Raw genomic sequence first — 20,349 nt, forward strand, 5'->3', positions numbered from 1 at the left:
CATTGTAACATTCAGCCACAAGTGTCCAAGTAAAAGTTGTAAGTATGTGAAGGTGAAGTCCCACATCTCACATGACCACAATGTAACTTTTAAGTGAAAATAAACAATAAAAAATTGGGATTTGAACCCATGCTGTTGCAGTACTGCCCCAGCATATCTGAAAGAGCATGCACACTAACCCAGTGAGCTAACAGGGGAGCCCTGCTTTCTTCTGGTTTTCTGACACCCCAACTCTGCGGGTTGTTACAACTACATAGTTCAATGTCAAATTTAAATGTTGAGTGGCAATTGTTATGATCCCTGATAGCTCAGTGGTTAACGATGTGGGCTACTGTGTGAGGGGTTGTGTGTTCAAATCTTGCAAAGTTTGCTGAAGGATTTCTAAGAACTCGTTTACAAAATACAGTGACGATAAGTAGACTTCTCTTGAATAGACTTATTTATTTCTGCAACACTGTTAAATATTAAACAGAAATGTACAGCTTACCGGCTATTAGGGGTGGGAGGGGTGTCATTACATTTTTAATCAAATTGCGATTCAATATATGCTTACATAAAAATAAATTGTCAATCGATGTGAACCGCTAGAAGACTGAATCACGATTCATGTGAATCAATTTCCCCCCCCCACCCCTAGTACTTAGTGCTGAATTAAATTAAATTTGGTTACTAATGTGATCGCTTTATCTGTAAATTAAATTCATGCTTTTTCAATGGCTGAATTCATTGAAATAAAAATATTTTTACAGAATTTCTTTGACTTGAATATTTTTTTGTTAATGCATCCTGTAGGTTTTAAATTTCAATCTTTATGGTCTTAAAATTTCTTTAAAAGGTCTTAAATTTGACTTACTGAAACCTGCAGTGACACTTGAATAAATTAAAATAAACATGTTTTTCTTTCCATAATTTTCTGGACAATTTTCCAATGCAGCCTTGGTGAGTCAGGTGGCTGAGCGGTTAGGGAATCGGGCTAGTAATCAGAAGATTGCTGGTTCTATTCCCAGCCATACATAATGATGTTGTGTCCTTGGGCAAGGTACTTCACCCTACTTGCCTCGGGGGGAATGTCCCTGTACTTACTGTAAGTCGCTCTGGATAAGAGCGTTTGCTAAATGTAAATGTTCAGATGTCCATTGTATAAACAGTTTGTTGTGGTTCAGGCCTCTAGGCAACTCTGTACACCCGAGCAGCACATACATTCATCCTTCTCATACTATCTTATTCCACCACAATTCAACAGGCAGTTCAAAAAATGTTGCTGAATAGGAATCAGTGTTTATGGAGATTCTTCCAACTCCAGAGACAAATGCTGCTCTCGTTCACATAAGTAGCTCATCACTTCAGCAAGTGTCTCAGTTGGTCTTGAAGGTTTTTGGAATGTTCCACACTAGGAAGAAAGTATAAACAGTAGGTTTGTTCAAAGAAATAAGCAGTGTTGTCAAACCATGTTATGGCTTCCCATTGCTGAAGTGATATAAACCCTTTGTAAACATCCAAAGTTTATATTTTGACTTACTTTTTCTGAATGGCCTCTTGTCTGGTGATAAAACAGACAGATTAGTATCTGGTTAAGATGCTTTTTAACAATTGCAGTTTTTCAGCATGCACATGATAATAAAACAAAGTAACCAAGGAACATACTGATATTGCAAATGTGTAGTGATGATGGACATTTTTCTCAGACTCTGTAAAAACAAGAAAGAAAGTGTCGCAATGGATCTAGTCTTTATATTTTCCTCTTTCCACACAGATGGTAGACTAATGATAACGATAACAAATGCTTGTCCTGATAAAAGAAATTAAGTGATAATCTGACTCACATCCTCTGAGTGCAGAATAGCATCCTCCTGAATTACCATATTTCTGGCGGCTTGGCCAAGCAGCTGCAAAACAGTAGGAACATCTGATCATCTCAATATGCGTCCCTCTGATGCCTTAAATTATACATTGGGAAGATGTTAATGCCCTGAACTAAGGGCCATAAAAACAGATTTTTAGGCAAATGGCAACTGTTTTCGGATAATGTATGAGAGGTAAATGTGAAGAAGAGGTAAGGACGTAACTTCATAGACTATTTTTTATTGTTAGCCTACACAAACTAGCAAGTTATTTTTAAAATAGATCAAAACATTTGTATCTCAAAAGCTAGCGATCTGCCAGTGTTTACATTAGCTAGCCTAGCTAGCCTAGCACTACATCAATCTAGAAAGGTTGCAAGTTAAAGACCGCGTGTTTTAATTCTGTACCTCTTGGCTACGGGATCCCTTGAGAACTTGGCGGGTCAGTGCAATTACATCCCCGCTACAGGAACCTACTTTATCCGATAACAAACCTTTCACAGATTGACCAAATCGAGGTTGCGATTCCGCAGAAGCCATAGCAAATGATGTTTACTTTAACAGCTAGCTACGGCGATCACAGAGGGACAAAAATGTAATGCAAGTAGCGCTAGTTTTCACAGTTCACTTGCGTTATAAACTAATTGACAAACTAGTCCCGAATGAAAATTGTATTAGTAAATTAAATACTGTCACATTTAAGTTATTTTAAAGTAAAATAAATATGTAGGCCTACATAATAAACATTAAATTGGTTTCACATTAACATTAAATATGCTGCAGGGCCATACAAGCATCTCAAGGAAGCAAAGGTTAGTGATGGTATCTTGTTTAGATTGGCAAGAACAGCAAAAGATATCAAATCCTTAAATATTTCCGGTCAAGGGGATGGCATTGAAGAAGCCACATATAAACCCCTACCCATAATGGTTCCGTGACTTTCGCGTGTCTCAGCAGCCACTCTCAGCCCTGCAGAATGGAATGGTTTTTATGTGTGTGTTTATTCTCCGCAGTTGGGCTGGCTTTTCTGTTCTTGCAGGCAAAGCTCCGGAGGTCTCCTTTGGGAAATAGGGCCCCCCCTAGTCTGCCCTGGCTCCCGCTTATCGGGAGCCTTTTGAGCCTGCGGAGCTCGCGCCCACCCCATGTCCTCTTTCAGGACTTGCAGCAGAAGTACGGACATACCTATTCTCTCATGATGGGCTCACACACAGTTATCATAGTCAATCACCACCAGCATGCCAAAGAAGTGCTACTGAGAAAGGGGAAAACATTTGCTGGGAGACCCAGAACAGTGAGTATTGTATTCATGAATTCATATAATTTCATTTCCTTTTACTGCATACAGTCTCTCAACTTGTTTTTCTCACTTCCACCTTTTAATTCCTGTGTTTCAAAGGTAACAACAGACATATTGACCAGGGATGGTAAAGATATTGCCTTTGCAGACTACAGTGCCAGTTGGAGATTCCACCGCAAAATTGTGCACAGAGCTTTATGTATGTTTGGAGAAGGCTCAGCCTCCATCGAGAAAATCAGTGAGTACCTAACAATAGCTTCATGTAGCAAAGCCCCCCCCCCCCCCCCCCATTTCCTTGCCCTGACAATATCTAAGCATAAATGAAGCAGACCTCAATATTTGTTTGTTGATCTCTCTCTCTCAAAATCTCCCCTCTCTCCTCTGTCTCCCTTCCCGACTTCTAACCGTACCTCCACCCTTCCACTCCAATCCACTCTATCTCCCCTACATCTTCCTCTCTTCATCTCCCCCCAGTCTGCAGACAGGCCCAGTCTCTGTGTGAAACACTGGGGGAGTCAGGACCAGGGAGCACAGTGTTGGACATGTCCCCAGAGCTGACGCGCGCTGTCACCAACGTGGTGTGCTCTCTCTGCTTCAGTTCCTCCTACCTCCGCGGCGACCCCGAGTTTGAGGCCATGCTGCAGTATAGCCAGGGCATCGTGGATACAGTTGCCAAGGATAGCCTGGTGGACATCTTCCCCTGGCTACAGGTAATTTAAGCCTTCCATTTGTCATGGAAATTAAGACTGTTCTCCAGTATCTTTCATTTATTGGGTAAGTAGTTCTCCCGTCTGACCATGTCGACGGGAGAACTGTAACATGGGACAGAAAAGTGTGATACAGTAAGAGTTTTAATCTGACCTGTGGACGACACAGTCCTGACTCTGTTCTACTTCATCTCAGATGTTTCCCAATGCAGACCTGCGCCTCCTTAAGCGGTGCGTGTCAATCAGGGACAGCCTCCTCCAGAAGAAATATGATGAGCACAAGGTACGGCGGGCATCCTTATCACAGCGGACTCCGTTTACGAAAACAGACGGACCAATAGAGTTGTACTGCAGGGTTTTGTATTGTCCACCCTTGCAGGTGGACTACAGTGACCATGTACAAAGAGACCTTCTGGACGCGCTCCTGAGGGCCAAACGCAGCGCCGAGAACAACAACACGGCTGAGATCACCACGGAGACGGTGGGCCTCAGCCAAGACCACCTCCTCATGACTGTGGGCGACATCTTTGGAGCAGGAGTCGAAACCACCACTACAGTGCTGAAATGGGCCATAGCCTACCTCATCCACTATCCACAGGTATCTGATCTGAGCACTTCTGGTGTGTGTGTGTATGTGTTTGTGATGACTTAGCTGGGAGTAATTGATGTCTTTGAGCGATCTATTGCTAAGCTGTGCATCTTATCTCGCTTTTTGTGTGCACTGTATGTGCGTAAACAACAGTGGGACTTCTGATAGTGTCGGAAGTCGCTTTGGATAAAAGCGTCTGCTAAATGAATACCTGTAAGTGTAATGTATCAGGTGCAGAAGCGTATTCAGGAGGAGCTGCACAGGAAGGTGGGGGGGGACAGAGCCCCCCAACTCAGCGACAGGGGTAGTCTCCCCTACCTGGAGGCCACCATCAGAGAGGTGCTGCGCATTCGCCCCGTCGCCCCCCTACTCATCCCTCATGTGGCTCTCACTGATGCCAGGTAAACACATTTACGCACACTGCACACACGCATTGTTCCGTTTCAAACTCGCCGGTCTCCATGTGTGTATATGTGTCGCAGTATTGGGGAGTTCACGGTGAGGAAAGGATCCCGTGTCATTATCAACCTGTGGTCTCTGCATCACGATGAAAAAGAGTGGAAGAACCCGGAAGTGTTTGAGCCCGGTGAGTAGAAATATGCGAAGTCAGGGTATTGAACTTAACGCTCTGTTCAAATCCCTTTCTACTTCCCCTATTTATTTTGAGCCCACATGCAATCCTGTCTAGATTATGTATCCTATGTGGGGAAAAAAGGTAAATAACTGATGTCTTTCACACTAAAGGTCGGTTCCTAACTGAGGACGGAACAGGTCTTCACATCCCCTCGCCTAGCTACCTACCATTTGGAGTGGGGGTGAGGGTGTGCTTGGGTGAGGCGCTGGCCAAAATGGAGATCTTCCTCTTCCTGTCCTGGATCATGCAGCGCTTCACCCTCACTGTACCACCAGGCCAGCCAATGCCGAATCTGGAAGGCAAGTTTGGGGTGGTCCTCCAGCCAATGAAATACAAGGTCCATGCCACACTGAGGGCGGATTGGTTGCAGAACAAGACGCTGTCCTGTTAGACACATTGCAACGCAAATATAATTTCAAGCTCATGCACACACAAAATGAGACATTACCTGTACATGTCCCAAATAATGAAGAATTCAATGTGAAATACATTGAGTCTGTAAATACAATGCAGTGTCTATAATGTTAGACACCTCTCATAATGACCCAAAATGGTTTTTGTTTTGTGTGCAACTCTGTTCTAATTCTGTAAATATTGCCCTGCAGTCTGAGCTATAACACCTAATTTTAAATACTGTTTTATTAATATATAGATGAAAAATTGTGTTTTTTGTTTCAATCTATTGGCTAAAATACTGTAGAATAAAATAAGTACAGAACATCTTATACAACAAGACATACAAGGAATACTGTAAAAACTAAACACCTGACATTGTGACCACTTTGTGCAGACTCAATGGGATTCAAATGTTTAAGAGGAGCTGTTCCTATAGAATGTATTATAATCAGCAATGCTACAAAAAAAAAGTATAGTTGGCTGGATTAGATGTACGCCAGTTATCATCACTGTTTGAACAACAAACAAACAAATCTGGAAAATTGTATAAATGTTAAATGAACATTTTTAATAGCCATTTACTCCATTTTGTACAAAATGTGTTCAATTAACAAAATATAATTTCATTTAGTAGGCAATAAAAAGATTAATTACAATACATAGCACCTCAGCTACTTTGAGGAACTGAAACATAGATCCTTATATGTACACCAATATACACCCATCCCTGTATGAATATAGGTCTACAGGCTTACAGTGCAGCAGGTAGAAAAGTGCAATATAGAGCAGATTCATTTGTTAGAGTACTCTGAAGCTGTTTCGTTTTTTGAATTGGCATCTGAAACAAACAATTTCTTTCGGCCAAACAGAAACGTAAATGCTTTCAAATCCTTTGCCTGTGATTGATTGGGCTCGCCTGCCAAACCATATGAAAAGCTTCACAGTGCAAGCCGTCTTTGGCACTCCAGGCATGTCCAATCAAAAAGTAATCAGAGTTTCACGTCCTCCTCAGCTGGTATTGAAGTATTGATTCTGACTAAAGTCAAATTTGCAATAAACAACATTCTATTCTGCTTGAGACATATCAGTGGATAAGAGTTAATCTAAGGTAGAAACAATATGCTGAAAACTCCTCTGTAAATAAGGCTAGGGAGATGAGTTAATCATCATTAAGATATCCTATTCTAGAAAAATGCTACATACACATGGCAGTCTGGCAAAACAGAAGGCTTTGCAAGATAAAATAACTTTTATAGGTTAACTGTGTGCTACATTCCAAAGGAATCTATAAAATACATTCTAGATACACTGACATGAAGAAAGAACCATGAGCCATCATACTCATTATACCAACACCTGAGCAACAAGAACAACAGTACCCATTCTGAATTCTTTCATCAAATGCTCTGCAGGTTCACTTTATGACCTACTAGTTATTGCTGAGGTTGTGGGCCTCAAACTGTGTGGTGCATTTGTATCTGGCCATCAGTGGGAGCCTGGCATTGGGGACCACTCATTTCACATTCTTCCTGCTCATCATCATCATCATCATCATCATCCTCCTTTCCCAGAGTGCCATGTTGCTCCCAGATATCCTGGCTGTCGCACACTTCGATGCCAGAATCGCCAGTGAAGCGCCGGAACCGGCCCGGTGTCAAGTCTTTGTCACAGCTGCAGAGGTTTCCATTCTCCGCCTGCGTCACGGGAGCAGCAATGGGGGGGTTGTCCGGGGGCATGGCATCGGGCAGGGGGGGAGGGGTTGGAGGACGATTCGAATTGTCTGTGGGCGTAGAGGAAGACTGCAGGGGGCTGTAGGGAGGGGGAGGCGTAGCGGGGCGGTCAAATACTTCCTCATAGGGTGGCAGCAGGTAGTCTGGTATTAACCCTAAAACATGAGGAAAAGAGACTACGTTTTAGGCTCGACGTCATTGTTTCTCAAACGGGGGACATTTCTCAAATGGAACAAACATCAGGAAAAGGGGGTACTGAAGCCAAAAACGTTTGAGAACCACTGCTCTGCATCACTGCAACCCTGAGCTCACCACACCGAAATCTCCACTAGAGAGCGATAGTGCTACCATTTCCTATCTGCAGAGGTTCTTTGCTTTCTGAAGATAAAGTATATTTCCTTTTTGCATGCTTAGAATGTTGCCAAGGTGGTTGGGTCTTGGCAACAATAAGACAAAAAAACACATTTAATTAGAAAATGTTATTACTTCAATTTGATTACCGGTAATACAAAGATGATAATCTACAGTACATGTGCCTCTCAGGCAAAGAAAGCTTCAACTCAAAATTATTTTATACTACCCCCCAGGCCTTTATGTCAGTATTGCTTCATTGCTTGTGCCGATTATGTAGAGTTCCTGTCCATTTTGTGGTGTAAAACAACATTTTTGGACAATTGCATAGCTGCAAGTTTAAGTTAGTGTTTCGAAAATGATAGCTAATCAAACCCCAACATTATTTGTGTTCATTCCCCCACACTACCGAGTCATGACTTCAGGCTAGAATCAGACATAACAGCCGAAAAGGAAGGGGGCCACTCACTAAGATAGAGGGGCATCTGTGTGTTGTTGTGAGCCTCTCTGTACGCAATGAGGTTGATCTCATGCTGTCTGCGCTGCTGCTGGAAGCGCAGTTTGGCGCGCCGGTGCTGGCACACACAGAAACCGGTCAATATGATGATGATGGTCCACACCAACCAGAACCCTATAGGGATGAGACACTAAAGGGTTAGGTTAGGTCAAGAAAAACACAACATGCCTCAGACACACGTTTACCATTTTAATATACCTCAGTTGCTAGCCTTCGATTGGTCCTTCTAAATAAACAGACCTATAAATCATAAATCACTGCAAAAGGCAACTCATGGACAACTAGGCCACTCAGTGAGCTATTCAAAAGGGGCGGTTAGCTAATTCTGTAACATGAGAGACCCTAGGCCTGCCAACTGCTATCTGAAGAACTAGTAAACAACAGCCCCAAACCTGCTTGGACTCCCAAGAACACTCAAAAATGTAACGATCTTAGATACTTTACGAAATCTTTGTTCAATGTTTGTGCCAGCTGCACTGTTACTCTGTGCTGACGTGCAGATAGCCCCACTTCCACTGAGGTTTCAGGAAACTCACACAATTGCAAGGCAGTAAGACAGAGAGAAGTCAAAGAGGACCGGGGGAAGGGAGTTTTGGGTGCGGGTGGAAAAAAAATAGGCATCTTACACCAGAGTTCATAGTAGTAACTGCAACACTGGGACTCTCCACAGCAGTGGCCATACTCGCATAAGTAGCTCTGGTTGTTGATTCCAAGGCACACCAGTTGGCTCTGAAAAGAAATATGGGGGCACAGCGTACATTGTTGTCATATCCTTTAGATCCATGCAAACAAAAAAACACACTTTTCAGGCTGCTCTGATTTACCTGTTGGATTCCCAATAAGAAGGGCATGGTCTCAATCAATCAGTTGACCTCAGTTATTGAACCCAGATAACAAAGGAAGGAGGCAACAGAAGAACCGAAGGGTGTGTGCTACTACAGAAGATTTGAGCATTACAGAGCAAGAAGCCTGAGAAAACTCTCAGACACCTCACCTGACTCCCCTCTAGAATTAGACCCTGCCTCTGTGCCAAGAAATGTAAGGAAAGGGGGTAGGACAAACAATCTCTCTCAACACACACGATCAACCTCTACTTGAGCAGCAGTCAACAAAGTTACAATTTAACAATGACGTAGGCCATGACACATTCCAGCCTTAAGAACATCTGTACAAGCAATATAACCAGTTCTCTGCCAAACGTCTTCAAATTCAAGACCAGTAATACAGGCCCTGCCAACTCCGAAACAACATTTTGTTGCTCAACAGCTGTCATCAATGCAGCAACCACATACATCCCCAAAGCAGTGTAATAAAATAATACATTTAATATATAAACTGTAATCTTACATTTCCCATTTCTCCTGATTCACAAGAGGACACATCTAAACAATCTCGATCTATCTTTAACACACTGTGCCATGTATATGTAGATACATATGTACATGTATATGTAGATATAACTAAAACTTTAACAAGCTATAACGTAGCTAGCTGGCTGACAGCAAAAGCTAGTCTTAGCATCGTGTACGTGTGGTGATAAATTGGCCTGCTAGCTAAATAGAGCTAGTGCTATAACAACTAGCCAATACTACTGGTACGAGCAAGCTAACGACTTTCGGATACCTCTGTGACTATCGCCACTTCTGTCGTTGGATTGACTTGTCCATCGTTGAACTTCAGTAAACCCATATTACTGTCCAAAACTCGGCCTTTCCAGCCTGATTATGATCTCTGTTGACATATCATCCGACTGTGAGAAATGTATATTCTTTCACTTTCACTGTCTTGCAATATACCTTTCTTCCTTAGCTATCGTAGTAAGCTAGCTCTAGCTTGTTTTCAAACTTTATCCTGTATTTTTTGACACGCCTCCTAAAATAACCATTGGTGGATGTAAAAACATGACGACTTCCGTCATTACCAAAAATATATCTATTGGGTGTAATACCTGTCACAACAATCTGATTGTCAAAATGCAAGGGAATGGTCATGTAAATAAAAATAAAAACATGACATGCTATATCTAATACGTTTTTACTAAGATCAATAAAAAAGTATTCAGCAGAAAAAGCTTTAAAAGTAGAGAAGTTGAAACGAATACCAAAACCATAGCTCTGCAGATGCATGCATGAATGTCCAGCACATAGCCTTGCCCTTGACACCTGTTACACAGCACTGTAGCTATGATCATGTACTTCAAACATCATGGTTGCTTGGGATTCAAACCTCTCTAAGATTCAAATCTCTCTAGGGTTCCAGACTAGAAAGCGTAAATCAAATATTTACTAACCATTAACATTCCACTTCTTGTGGAATAGGCCTATTTGGTAGGCCTAGGATTCAGAAAGCTGACATTTTGTCCAGATATAGTATCAAATGAATGGCCAGTCTCCAGAAAACTGACAGTTTGTCCAGATATATGGACAAACTGAGATATTTAAGCAGGAAGAGAGAATCCATGTTTGTGTCACAATTCAGTGTCTCGGGTCCGGGTCTGAGCTCAGATTGTCTCCCATGGGCTAATAATCAACTGATGAGCTTTGGAGAGATTTAGGATTTAGAGCTTATAATAAATGGAGCGCAAAGGAGGGCCCAAGAGAGGTAGAGACAGCATGGAAAAGACAGAGAAGGAGAGAGAGAGGGAGAGATGAAAGGGTGGGGGAGGGAGAAAGACAAAAGACGAAAGACAGGGGAGAATCATATTGAGAGTCAGGCGGTGAGTGGTACGGAGGAAACCAATAGCAACCAACTGTGTGTGGGAGATTGACAGAGAGAGGAGGAAGGTGGAGAACGAGAGAGAGAGCAAGCGAAGAGAGAGGGAGAACGCAAGCGCAGCGCGAAGGCCAGAGCTGGGCGATAGAGCGGAAGGAGGTCGAGAGAGAGAGAGAGAGAGAGAGAGGGGGGGGGGGGGAGGGACGTAGGCAACACGGCCGTCAGAGACGAGGGAGCAGAGCGGAGAAACTGAGAGCCAGGGCACGCCTGGCCTGAAGGAGGGAGGGCTGCTCCCCTCTCATTACCGAGTCAAACACACACTCACACGCGCGCGCACACACACACACACACACACACACGCAGGCAGCGACAGCAGAGGCAGCAGCAGAGAGAGGAGAAAAGCCAGACAGCCGGCATTGAGACAGAGGGAGAGTGAGAGAGCGCCTGCCATCCTGCAGCCATGGCAGACATGGGTGAGTAGCACATGATCTTACTGAGTCCTATCTGCCTGCATGGCGTGTGTGTGTGTGTGTGTTTGAGTCAATGAGTTTGAATGTGCATGTGCTCGTGTGTATATCTACGTGTGTGCGTATGTGCGTGCGTATGTGCGTGTGTATGTGCATCTGTGTGCACGCATGTCTGAGCCATGGATGTGGGGTGATGGATCAACAGGGATAAAAGTGAGGCTGGATTCCAGGAGACAGGAAGCCAATGTGTCTTAGGCTAGTTCCTGTGTGTTTTAAAGGTCAGGATGACCTACTATAAACAATCGACGAGGTGACCACTGGAGAACAGGGATGGGACAGCACCTTGAGAAAGAGAGAGAGAGAGAGAGAGAGAGAGAGAGAGAGAGAGAGAGAGAGAGGGAGAGAGAGAGAGACAGAGAGAGAGGGGGGAGAGAGAGAGAGAGATGAAAGGTTTTCATCTGGAAACGTGCTGTTAGTGTGACACATTGCTTCACCAAGAACTAAGGGTAGTTTACTCTCCGCAGGGTTAATTCGTGTTAATTAGTCTAGTGCTGTCAATTTGAATGGCGTTTACAGTACAAGTTACAAAAGTCTAATTAGTAGGCCAGTATATTACCTGGAATAATATGTCTGGTTCTACTAGTCCGCCACTGTAGGTCTATTTTCACACTACTTATCAGGGATTAGCCAGAGTGATTAGAGTCCTTTTGGTAGCTCTGTCTGTGGCGGTGCTTTCTAGAGCATGTTGGCAGTACAGCACTCTCATATCAAAACACTGAATGAGCTCTGCATCCCTCCCAGACAACTTGAGGCTCTGTGTGTGATGGGACAAGACAATGTCAAAAATGTATGTTGCGTGGAGGCTGTCAGATATTTATAGATACAAATATACTTTTTCTCTCTCTATCACATACACGCACTTGTGTAAAAAATGGTTGTCTCCAAGCCTGAGGCTGGTTATCTACTCTTTAACAGGGTAAAAGCCCTCCTTTCCCTCCTATAGCTATATCTTTTTCTATATTTTATGCATGCAGCCTCCTCTGCCTACATAGTGTATGCTATCTCATTTAACAGAGATGCAATGCAGCTCAATTAATTTGTAATGCCTGGAGTGCTGGGAAATGTCACTGGTCATTATCAACGTAAAAAGCAGTTCACTCTGGCTAGGGTAGAGTTACGACTTTGCTCAACCAGGCTATTGACAGGGCAAGGTGATGGATAAGGGCTTGGACTGTAGTTGTGATATATCAGTGCTATAATAAAACACTAGGATATGCATGCGCATTTCTTCAGAATTATGGGGGTTGCAGTTTCCAGGATTGATGTGCGAATGTGTGCCGTAGAACCGAAAACGTTGATGTGCTGTCAATGCATGTCTGCAGTATGTGATTTAGATGGAACAATGTTGATGTAGAGAATGAGCATGAGTGTGGGGGTGTGCCTGCCTGTATGACAATAATATTACTTTCTGCCTAGCCTATGTGTCAATGCCTTCATGTATGGATGAATGGAGCTATGCATATCTTTGTGTGTTCCAGACTCTCTGAGCGAGGCCCTCAAGGCTATAAGTGTGAGCACAGAGCTAATAGAGGAGGAACTCACGCCTCACCTGGAAACCTTGCTGGCTTCACTACTGGAAAAGAGTGAGTCTGTCTGCCCGTGTCTGTCTATCTGTCCGTCTATCTGTCCGTCTATCTGTCCGTCTATCTGTCCGTCTATCTGTCCGTCTATCTGTCCGTCTATCCATCCATCCATCTATCCATCGATGTACAATATTATCCATCAATCATCCATCTACGATATTTGTACTGTACATCCCAGCCTGTGTGTTTCAGGCCACAGCTAGCTAGAGCCAGCCAGGGGGACCTGGTTTTATCCACAAGTGTTAACCTCATTACCCACAGTACTGCCCTCTCATATCATTCTTCACGTTCTCGTCTCGCTGTGTGTTTTACTGCACCATGATGATCCCCAGAGACAAGGCCAATGTGCCTCGGCTCGAGCCAAACCTGCACCCTCTTCTATCCATCTCACTGCTGTCATGTTCCCAGCAATGCCCCCCTCCTGCTGTCAACAAGCGAGGCTGCTGTGTGTCTACAAGGGATTGCAAACACACGGATCAGGCTTGTATTAGCTTGGCCACAACATGGTTACATTTAACAATTTGACATTTGATTAATTTAGCAGACACTCATGAAAATACAATTAGTATAGAAGAGGAAATATAGTGTTATATATATAGCACTATATTATGTATATAATGTTACTGAGACCGTTACAGAATATTTTAGTGTTGAATTACAGTGTTGCCATCAAGATGGGATGATGCAGAGGCACTGACTAGTTACTCACTTCATTTTCTCCTTTTTTCTCACCTCCATATAAGATATTTATTAGCTCAACCAGATGTCTGACGAAGCCTTGGCCCAAATCTCTGAGTCTATAAAAAGCCTCTCCTCTGATGGGAAAAAAGGGGTGCAAACGTGTTGAGAACCCCCTCCTCTCGTGTCTCTGGATCCACACGGCAGCACACTGAGGCGGGGATGCGTTATCTCAGCTCCTGCAAACCCCCCCACGGCTCTGTTTCTCTGCCAGAGGGGCGTCATGATAATCGGTTAAATGCCAGGTGTCTGTCTGTGTCAGTCTCTATGGGGACTGTGGAGCCTGGATAACACCACCTCATGATGCAGGGGGTGTGGGAGAGAGTCGCCGTGGCCCTGCATGGCTTCGAACACCCAGGTGGATTTGGAAAGCTTTGGGGGGGGGTGGGGGGTGGGGTGGGGGGTGGGGAGGTGGCAGGGGTTAATCCTAATTTATATAGCGAGGAGGACGGGTGTGTGGGGGGGGTGGAGAGAGAGATAGTGGGTGTGAGTGAAAGGTAAGATTAAGGCTGCGGGGAAAGACGCCGAAACAAGCACACGCACATGATCCAAAGAAAAAGCCCCCTATGCAGCCCCACCCCACCAAACACACACACACAGCCACCCTTTCTTTAATTCATCTGAGGTTACATAAACGGCTTCAAATGGCTCCCCTCAAATAGGGAGGATGGGGACGTTGCCATGGCAGCAGGGCCTACCCTGACAGTCTGACCTGCCTCCTCCCTGGGCTGTTGTGGCGCACTGTGACAGAGAAGCACCATCAGCTAATACTAGGTTTACCCCCCAGCGCCACACTGCTACTATAATGACCAGCTCCAAAGCTCAAATGAAGCATTCTATTTCAGTCCTTTTCCAGTGTCTTCCTGGAATCTCAGTGGGGTTCCAGTCAGTGCTCAGCAGAAAGTGTGGAGGAGAGGAGAGACAAGGGTGCCCTGTACTCAGCAAAAGGACATAATTAGTTTCCCCACAGGGAAAATACATTATACATTGTACTTGGTGGCGATGATAGATGTATAATGAGATCTTTTTTTGCCTTGAGGCATTACTAGCTGGTAATGAAGTGGTTTTGCCGATGTCATACGTCAATGTCTTCGCACTCGTTTGCATATGAAGTTCATGCAATAATCGACATCATATGATACAGAATCATAACATTTTGATCATTTGGTTCAATTTGTGTGTGTTTGATGTGGGTGTGTGTGCACGGTGTGTGTCCACAGAGAAAGGTGCAGCTGTGGAGATAGCCAAGAGCGGCATCCTGCCCATCCTGGCCCAGGCCCTGAGGAAGAAGAGCCCCCTCACCAAGACTGTAGCCCTGGTAGTGGCCGAGATGGCACGGGAAGGTATGATATCATTCTTCAGGACCAAGGGACAGGGGGGGTTGATACGGGTACATAGTAGCATTACCAGACTGTCGACTGTGAGGTTGACAATCAGGCCCCGTCAATCCCCACTTTGTGATTCCAGACATCATATAGTTGAAAGACCTGATTGAAAAGATTCTCTCCTGTGATTGGAAGCCTTTGAATAGTTCCACTCCAGCTGTGATGGTCGTGTGTTCTCATGGGCTAACCTTCCCCAGGGAGTTGAATCCTCATTATTTATTATTTATTTATTTACCCCTGCTCCGCATGTGCCCTTTGAATTTTTGTCGATGCTAATCAGCCCTTTTTTGAAAATTAATTTACAGCTTTCTTTGTATTCAGATGTTGCCTTTTTTTCGTCTGGTCGCCCTTCTGGGCTCTTTTTGAACACTTTGAAGATACCTCCTTCCCTCCTTCCTTCCTTCCTTCCTTCCCTCCTTCCTTCCTTCCTTCCTTCCTTCCTTCCTTCCTTCCTTCCTTCCTTCCTTCCTTCCTTCCTTCCTTCCTTCCTTCCTTCCTTCCTTCCTTCCTTCCTTCCTTCCTTCCTTCCTTCCCTCCTTCCTTCCTTCCTTCCTTCCTTCCTTCCTTCCCTCCCTCCCTCCCTCCCTCCCTCCCTCCCTCCCTCCCTCCCTCCCTCCCTCCCTCCCTCCCTCCCTCCCTCTGTGTGAAAAAACCATGGATCAAACCTAGTCAGATAGGTGAAACTTAGGTTGCTTCTTTACACAGTCAATAATCTGCTGTCAATAAAAGGAAACACAGGGCCCTGCTCGTGTTAATCACTCTCTCCACGTGTGTGTGCCTTTGTGTTGAAGCTGCAGTGAGGGATCCGTGCATCGAGGCTGGCCTGGTGACGGCCCTGGTGCCCCATCTCAAGAGCGCTGACCAGGAACTGTTGCTGAGCACGGGCAGAGCCATCGGACGCATCTGTTTCGACAACAGTGAGTGACCGTAGCCGCGACAGGCAGGGGACCCTGTCGCCGTCACTCTATCTGGCACTGTCAGCTGCGGTGACCAGAGATGAGGGATGTGCTGATGAGTCATGTTAGTCAGTGTTGGCGCGTGTGAGGCTGGTGGGTGGAAACACGTTTCTCGCCAGAGTACGAGAAAGATAGGATGCCGGTTCTTGTTTTGAACGCCTGCCCCTCCTCAGTCTCCATTTATTATTCATTATTCATATCCCCCCCCCCCCCCCCCCCAGCGGCACAGCAGGACCAGCTGGTGCAGAGTGGAGTGATCCCGAGGCTGGTGGCCATCATGAGGGAATACCCGGAGAACGACCCCCTGGTCAACGTCTGCCTCCTGGCCCTCTGCAACCTCGCCGATATGGGTGAGGAGAAAAAGCGCAACCCACGTCCTCAGAATGTTCCGGATTGGGGACAGCTACGAATGCATCCCTGATCGGTTCACCGTGAGTTGTAGACTGACCTTTGACCTTTCAGACACGGCGCGGGAGGCCCTGGCGGAGCTGTCCGTGGCCGAGGTCCTCACCTTCCAGCTGAGACGCGCTCCTGATGCCGAACGCAGGCACATCATCCTGGAGGTGCTGGGATCGCTGGGAGAGAGTGGTGAGACTTGGGCCATTTTCCACCTTGCATAGTGATTCCTAGCGAAATGATGAATCTCATTACAAGGATGATCAAACATTCGGGGCCGTTTGCAATATTTAACAGGGGAAGCAGGATCCAGATGAGGTTTGTGATTTGGGCTGTGGATCAATTTGTAATCTAGGTCGACAAAGCTTTGCTCACACCATTTCTTTTGCTCCCGGCTTTCCTCCTGCTCTTCCAGATGTGCTGAAGCTGCAGTTCGTGGAGTCGGGGGTGCCCGAGGGTCTGTCTGAGATGATCCGGGGGCTGCAGGGGGGCTCTGACGCCCATGACCTCTGCAGCATTAAGATCGCCTCCAACCTCATTGTGTCTCTCCTGCTAGGGGGTGAGTAACTCAGGCAGACACCCCCCAGCGTCCTCATTACACATCCTCAACCAGTACTGTTCAGTCTGTCCCTGACTTATGACCTCACTTCCTCAGTTCACAAGAGCCTTTTATTTATTCCTTCTAATCAAGCCAAAATCCATCAAGTTGTTGATTATGGACTTGACTGTGGACTCCTTTGACCTCAAAGTTGTAGAGGAGGAAGGAAATAGAGTGTATCACATTCAAGATGACAGTGACGATGTTGATAATGACGGTGGGGATGTTTGTGACGATGGTAATTGATGATAACACTGCAGAAATAGATCATGACAATGAAATCCCATCAATAACCTACCGTCTGTTTCAGACGACTCGATGCAGAAATGTTTTGGCGAGGGCACGGGGACAGTTTACCAGGACGTTCTGTCCTGGCTCCAGTCCTCCCACTCTCAGCTGCAACTGTCTGGGGCGCTGGCTATTGCCAACTTTGCCAGGAATGGTGAGACTGTTTGAAAAAAGAAAAAAGGAAACACGTTTTGAAAGGTTTTCACTTGAGTTCTGGATGCCCAATGTTCTGTGTCTATTTAGAGATGTCACTGTTCCTTTCAACTTCAATTACATCTTGTCAAATCATCTCACCTCTCTCTGTCTCTCTGTCTCTCTCTCTCTCTCTGTCTCTCTCTCTCAGACAGTAACTGTGTGAAGATGCTGGAGCTGGGGGTGGTTCCTCACATCCTGACTCTGCTGGAGCAGCACGTGGACGAGGGAGATGTGTCTGTGCAGCACGCTGGACTGAGTGCGCTCCGTAACCTGGCCATACCAGGTACGGGACCACACACACACACATACACACGGTTCTGTCTGAACCTACATGAGCCCTCTCTCCTCTCTGTTGTGTCCAGGCACTAACAAAGTGCGCATGTTGGAGGACGGGGTGACTGAGAGGATAAAGACCCTGCTGCGTTCTGACATGCCCCCCGTCCAGTTCAAACTGCTGGGGACCCTTCGGATGATGGTGGACGGCCAAGGTAAGAAGGAGGGGTTTCAACATTTCCCGGCCTTTTGTGTGTTTGTTTTCGATCCAAACATGAATTTTACGGCTTAACATGCGGTAATAGCAGGCTTCAAAATGTAGACGCGTGACACCGAACCACCAACGTTAGACTGAATGGGTATCATTAACGCCCCCTGTTGAAGGGAAAGTTATGGTAGATGTGTGAAGCCACAGTTGGAATCACAGTCTATTAATTCCGACTGAAGCGAGCCAGAGTACATGAGAAAGGGCGATGACCTGTCACATGAAATTGCACGGCAGTGCTGTTAGGTCTCCTTAATTACCGTGCTCCAGTAAGGGCACACTACTCAGAGACGTTTTTTTACACACTCTCTCTACTGTTATTCTCTCCTGTTCTACAACTCTATGTTTACCTCTGCTCCATCACCTCTACATTCCCATCTGTTCATCTACTCCTCTATCTCTATGTCTTCCTCTACCTCCACACCTCTATCGCTACACCTTTCAACCTCGATGTCTCTACCTTTACCTCTGCGCCTCTCCTCTCGTCCACCTCTCCCTTCCCTCCGTTGTCCTTGTCTTTTTCCTGGTCTCCTTCACGGACTGGGATGCATCTCTCGTCCCCCCCTCTGTCTGTGTGGGTGTCAGAGGAGGCAGCCACCGTGCTGGGGAAGGACGAGGTGCTGCTGGGCCGGGTCATGGAGTGGTGCGAAGCCAAGGACCATGCAGGGGTCAGAGGGGAGGCCAACCGCCTCCTGGCTGCCCTCATTAGACACAGCCGCAACCTCGTGAGTCTCTCTCTCTCTCTCTCTCTCTCTCTCTCTCTCTCTCTCTCTCTCTCTCTCTCTCTCACACACACACTCCCGTTTACATGTACAATGTGCAAGTGCGTTCACCCACATTATTTGTGGATGATCACCCCACACGCAGAGACAGATGGGTGCCCTAAGGGCTGTTTGCTTCACTCGAATATTTCCACATGCAGGCGTACATAACCGACACCTCCCTCTTCTCTCTGTACAGGAAGTGATCCACGCTGTTACCAAAGCAGATGGGGTACGGCACCTTATCTCCATGGCAACCAGTGAGCACGTCATCATGCAGAATGAAGCCCTGGTTGCTCTGGCGATAGCCTCTGCTATTGACATGGGTATGGGATTGATTGATAGAAAGCTCTGTATTTGTTATGGTATATTTAGTACCATTTATCCACAGACAGCTACTGTAGGGTTACCCTCTGCTGGGATGGCCTGACACTACAAGTGCTTTGATGGCTGTTGATAAATAAAACAAACCCAACGTGCAGTAAGATGTGTGGGTCTGTTTAAGTGTGTGTGTGATCAGACTCCATGTTGTTTAAGCATGTGTGTGTGATCAGACTCCATGTTGTTTAAGCATGTGTGTGTGTGTTCAGACTCCATGTTGTTTAAGTGTGTGTGTGTTCAGACTCCATGTTGTTTAAGCGTGTGTGTGTGTTCAGACTCCATGTTGTTTAAGCGTGTGTGTGTGTTCAGACTCCATGTTGTTTAAGCGTGTGTGTGTGTGTGTGTTCAGACTCCATGCAGGACTCGTTCCAGGAGGCTGAGCTCTTGCCCACGCTGCAGAAGATGTTGGAGGATCCTGTGGGGGCGTTGGAGGTCAAGTTCAGCGCCTTAGGTCTCATCTGCAGCCTGGTAAACTCTGGTAGGTACCAGAGTGGGATGAAAACACTAACACACACTAATAGACACGTGGTACAGACATGAAAATACAGACACATGCATATACACACACCCATACAATACACAATACAGATGAACACACGCGTGGATGGGGTGGGTGTTATTCTCTTAAGCTTTCTGTGTCTTCCTCACTCTCAATCAACATGTCTTTTCTTCTTTCCTCTCTCCGTCTCCTAAATCCCCAATTCTTCCTCCTTTCTGCCCTCATCCCCCCCCCCCCCCGCCCCCCTCTCCCAGGCATGATGAAAGAGCAGATGGATTCCCTGAACCTGAAGGAAAGCCTCACCAAGCTGTCGGGCAGTTCCAACACCAAACTGGCTTCCCAGGCTGACACTGTCCTGTCCATGCTCAGTGAGTCCGGCTAAACTGACCGCTCCACTGCCCCCTTGTGGTCTACACGACCACAGACTTTCAGCACCGTGTGCCACCACCAACCCTCAACCGCATCAAACCAGTTTGGACCACGCAAGCCAACCTTCTCTTGATGGAGAATGATGGAGTGGAGAAGGTGTGTGACGACACTGATATTTCTATCTAACATGTTCTCCGTGGTTGCGGCCATCTTCCAACTTCTTATCATTCGGTCCAACGGCAAGCACATAGGGACAATAAGCACTGACCAACCCATCTCTCTCATCATAACTCATTTGACAAAGAGCTAATAAAAGTAGCCTATGACTGAAGCACAAGCTGGGGAGACCGATACACGCAAT

General features: G+C 45.8%; 4 protein-coding genes across 6 annotated transcripts; 2 read left to right on the top strand and 2 right to left on the bottom strand.

Annotated features, from left to right (window-relative positions):
• Nucleotides 1-416: 416 nt before the first annotated feature.
• borcs7 (BLOC-1 related complex subunit 7) lies at nucleotides 417-2,394 on the bottom strand. The gene is made up of 5 exons (XM_067236396.1): nucleotides 2,250-2,394; nucleotides 1,824-1,886; nucleotides 1,645-1,688; nucleotides 1,520-1,540; nucleotides 417-1,390 (listed from the first exon to the last, which is right to left on the bottom strand). Exons 1-5 carry the CDS (start codon nucleotides 2,379-2,381, stop codon nucleotides 1,339-1,341), a joined length of 312 nt encoding a protein of 103 aa, XP_067092497.1. The 5' UTR covers nucleotides 2,382-2,394; the 3' UTR covers nucleotides 417-1,338.
• Nucleotides 2,395-3,321: 927 nt separating this feature from the next.
• On the top strand, nucleotides 3,322-5,661 carry cyp17a1 (cytochrome P450, family 17, subfamily A, polypeptide 1). Its single transcript, XM_067235751.1, has 7 exons — nucleotides 3,322-3,376; nucleotides 3,613-3,848; nucleotides 4,042-4,128; nucleotides 4,225-4,443; nucleotides 4,666-4,835; nucleotides 4,917-5,020; nucleotides 5,206-5,661. The coding sequence occupies exons 1-7, from the start codon at nucleotides 3,340-3,342 to the stop codon at nucleotides 5,457-5,459; spliced, it is 1,107 nt and encodes a 368-aa protein (XP_067091852.1). The 5' UTR covers nucleotides 3,322-3,339; the 3' UTR covers nucleotides 5,460-5,661.
• Nucleotides 5,662-6,002: 341 nt separating this feature from the next.
• On the bottom strand, nucleotides 6,003-9,887 carry wbp1la (WW domain binding protein 1-like a). Of its 3 annotated transcripts, XM_067236381.1 has the most exons (5): nucleotides 9,686-9,876; nucleotides 8,887-8,997; nucleotides 8,689-8,791; nucleotides 8,015-8,176; nucleotides 6,003-7,349 (listed from the first exon to the last, which is right to left on the bottom strand). In XM_067236381.1, the coding sequence occupies exons 2-5, from the start codon at nucleotides 8,911-8,913 to the stop codon at nucleotides 6,919-6,921; spliced, it is 723 nt and encodes a 240-aa protein (XP_067092482.1). In that variant the 5' UTR covers nucleotides 8,914-8,997; nucleotides 9,686-9,876; the 3' UTR covers nucleotides 6,003-6,918. The 3 variants fall into 3 exon arrangements, with proteins under 3 accessions (XP_067092482.1, XP_067092479.1, XP_067092481.1); XM_067236378.1 differs by lacking the exon at nucleotides 8,887-8,997 and having other exon boundaries at nucleotides 9,686-9,887; XM_067236380.1 differs by lacking the exon at nucleotides 9,686-9,876 and having other exon boundaries at nucleotides 8,887-9,672.
• Nucleotides 9,888-11,138: 1,251 nt separating this feature from the next.
• Nucleotides 11,139-20,001, top strand: si:dkey-191g9.5 (rap1 GTPase-GDP dissociation stimulator 1-B). The gene is made up of 14 exons (XM_067235682.1): nucleotides 11,139-11,247; nucleotides 12,780-12,884; nucleotides 14,843-14,965; nucleotides 15,799-15,924; nucleotides 16,185-16,313; nucleotides 16,426-16,551; nucleotides 16,775-16,918; nucleotides 17,268-17,399; nucleotides 17,589-17,723; nucleotides 17,803-17,928; nucleotides 18,564-18,703; nucleotides 18,939-19,065; nucleotides 19,470-19,598; nucleotides 19,874-20,001. Exons 1-14 carry the CDS (start codon nucleotides 11,235-11,237, stop codon nucleotides 19,999-20,001), a joined length of 1,683 nt encoding a protein of 560 aa, XP_067091783.1. The 5' UTR covers nucleotides 11,139-11,234.
• The last annotated feature ends 348 nt before the right edge of the window (nucleotides 20,002-20,349 follow it).

This window comes from Osmerus mordax, chromosome 5 (assembly GCF_038355195.1).
Source record: "Osmerus mordax isolate fOsmMor3 chromosome 5, fOsmMor3.pri, whole genome shotgun sequence".
NCBI classification, from domain to species: domain Eukaryota; kingdom Metazoa; phylum Chordata; class Actinopteri; order Osmeriformes; family Osmeridae; genus Osmerus; species Osmerus mordax.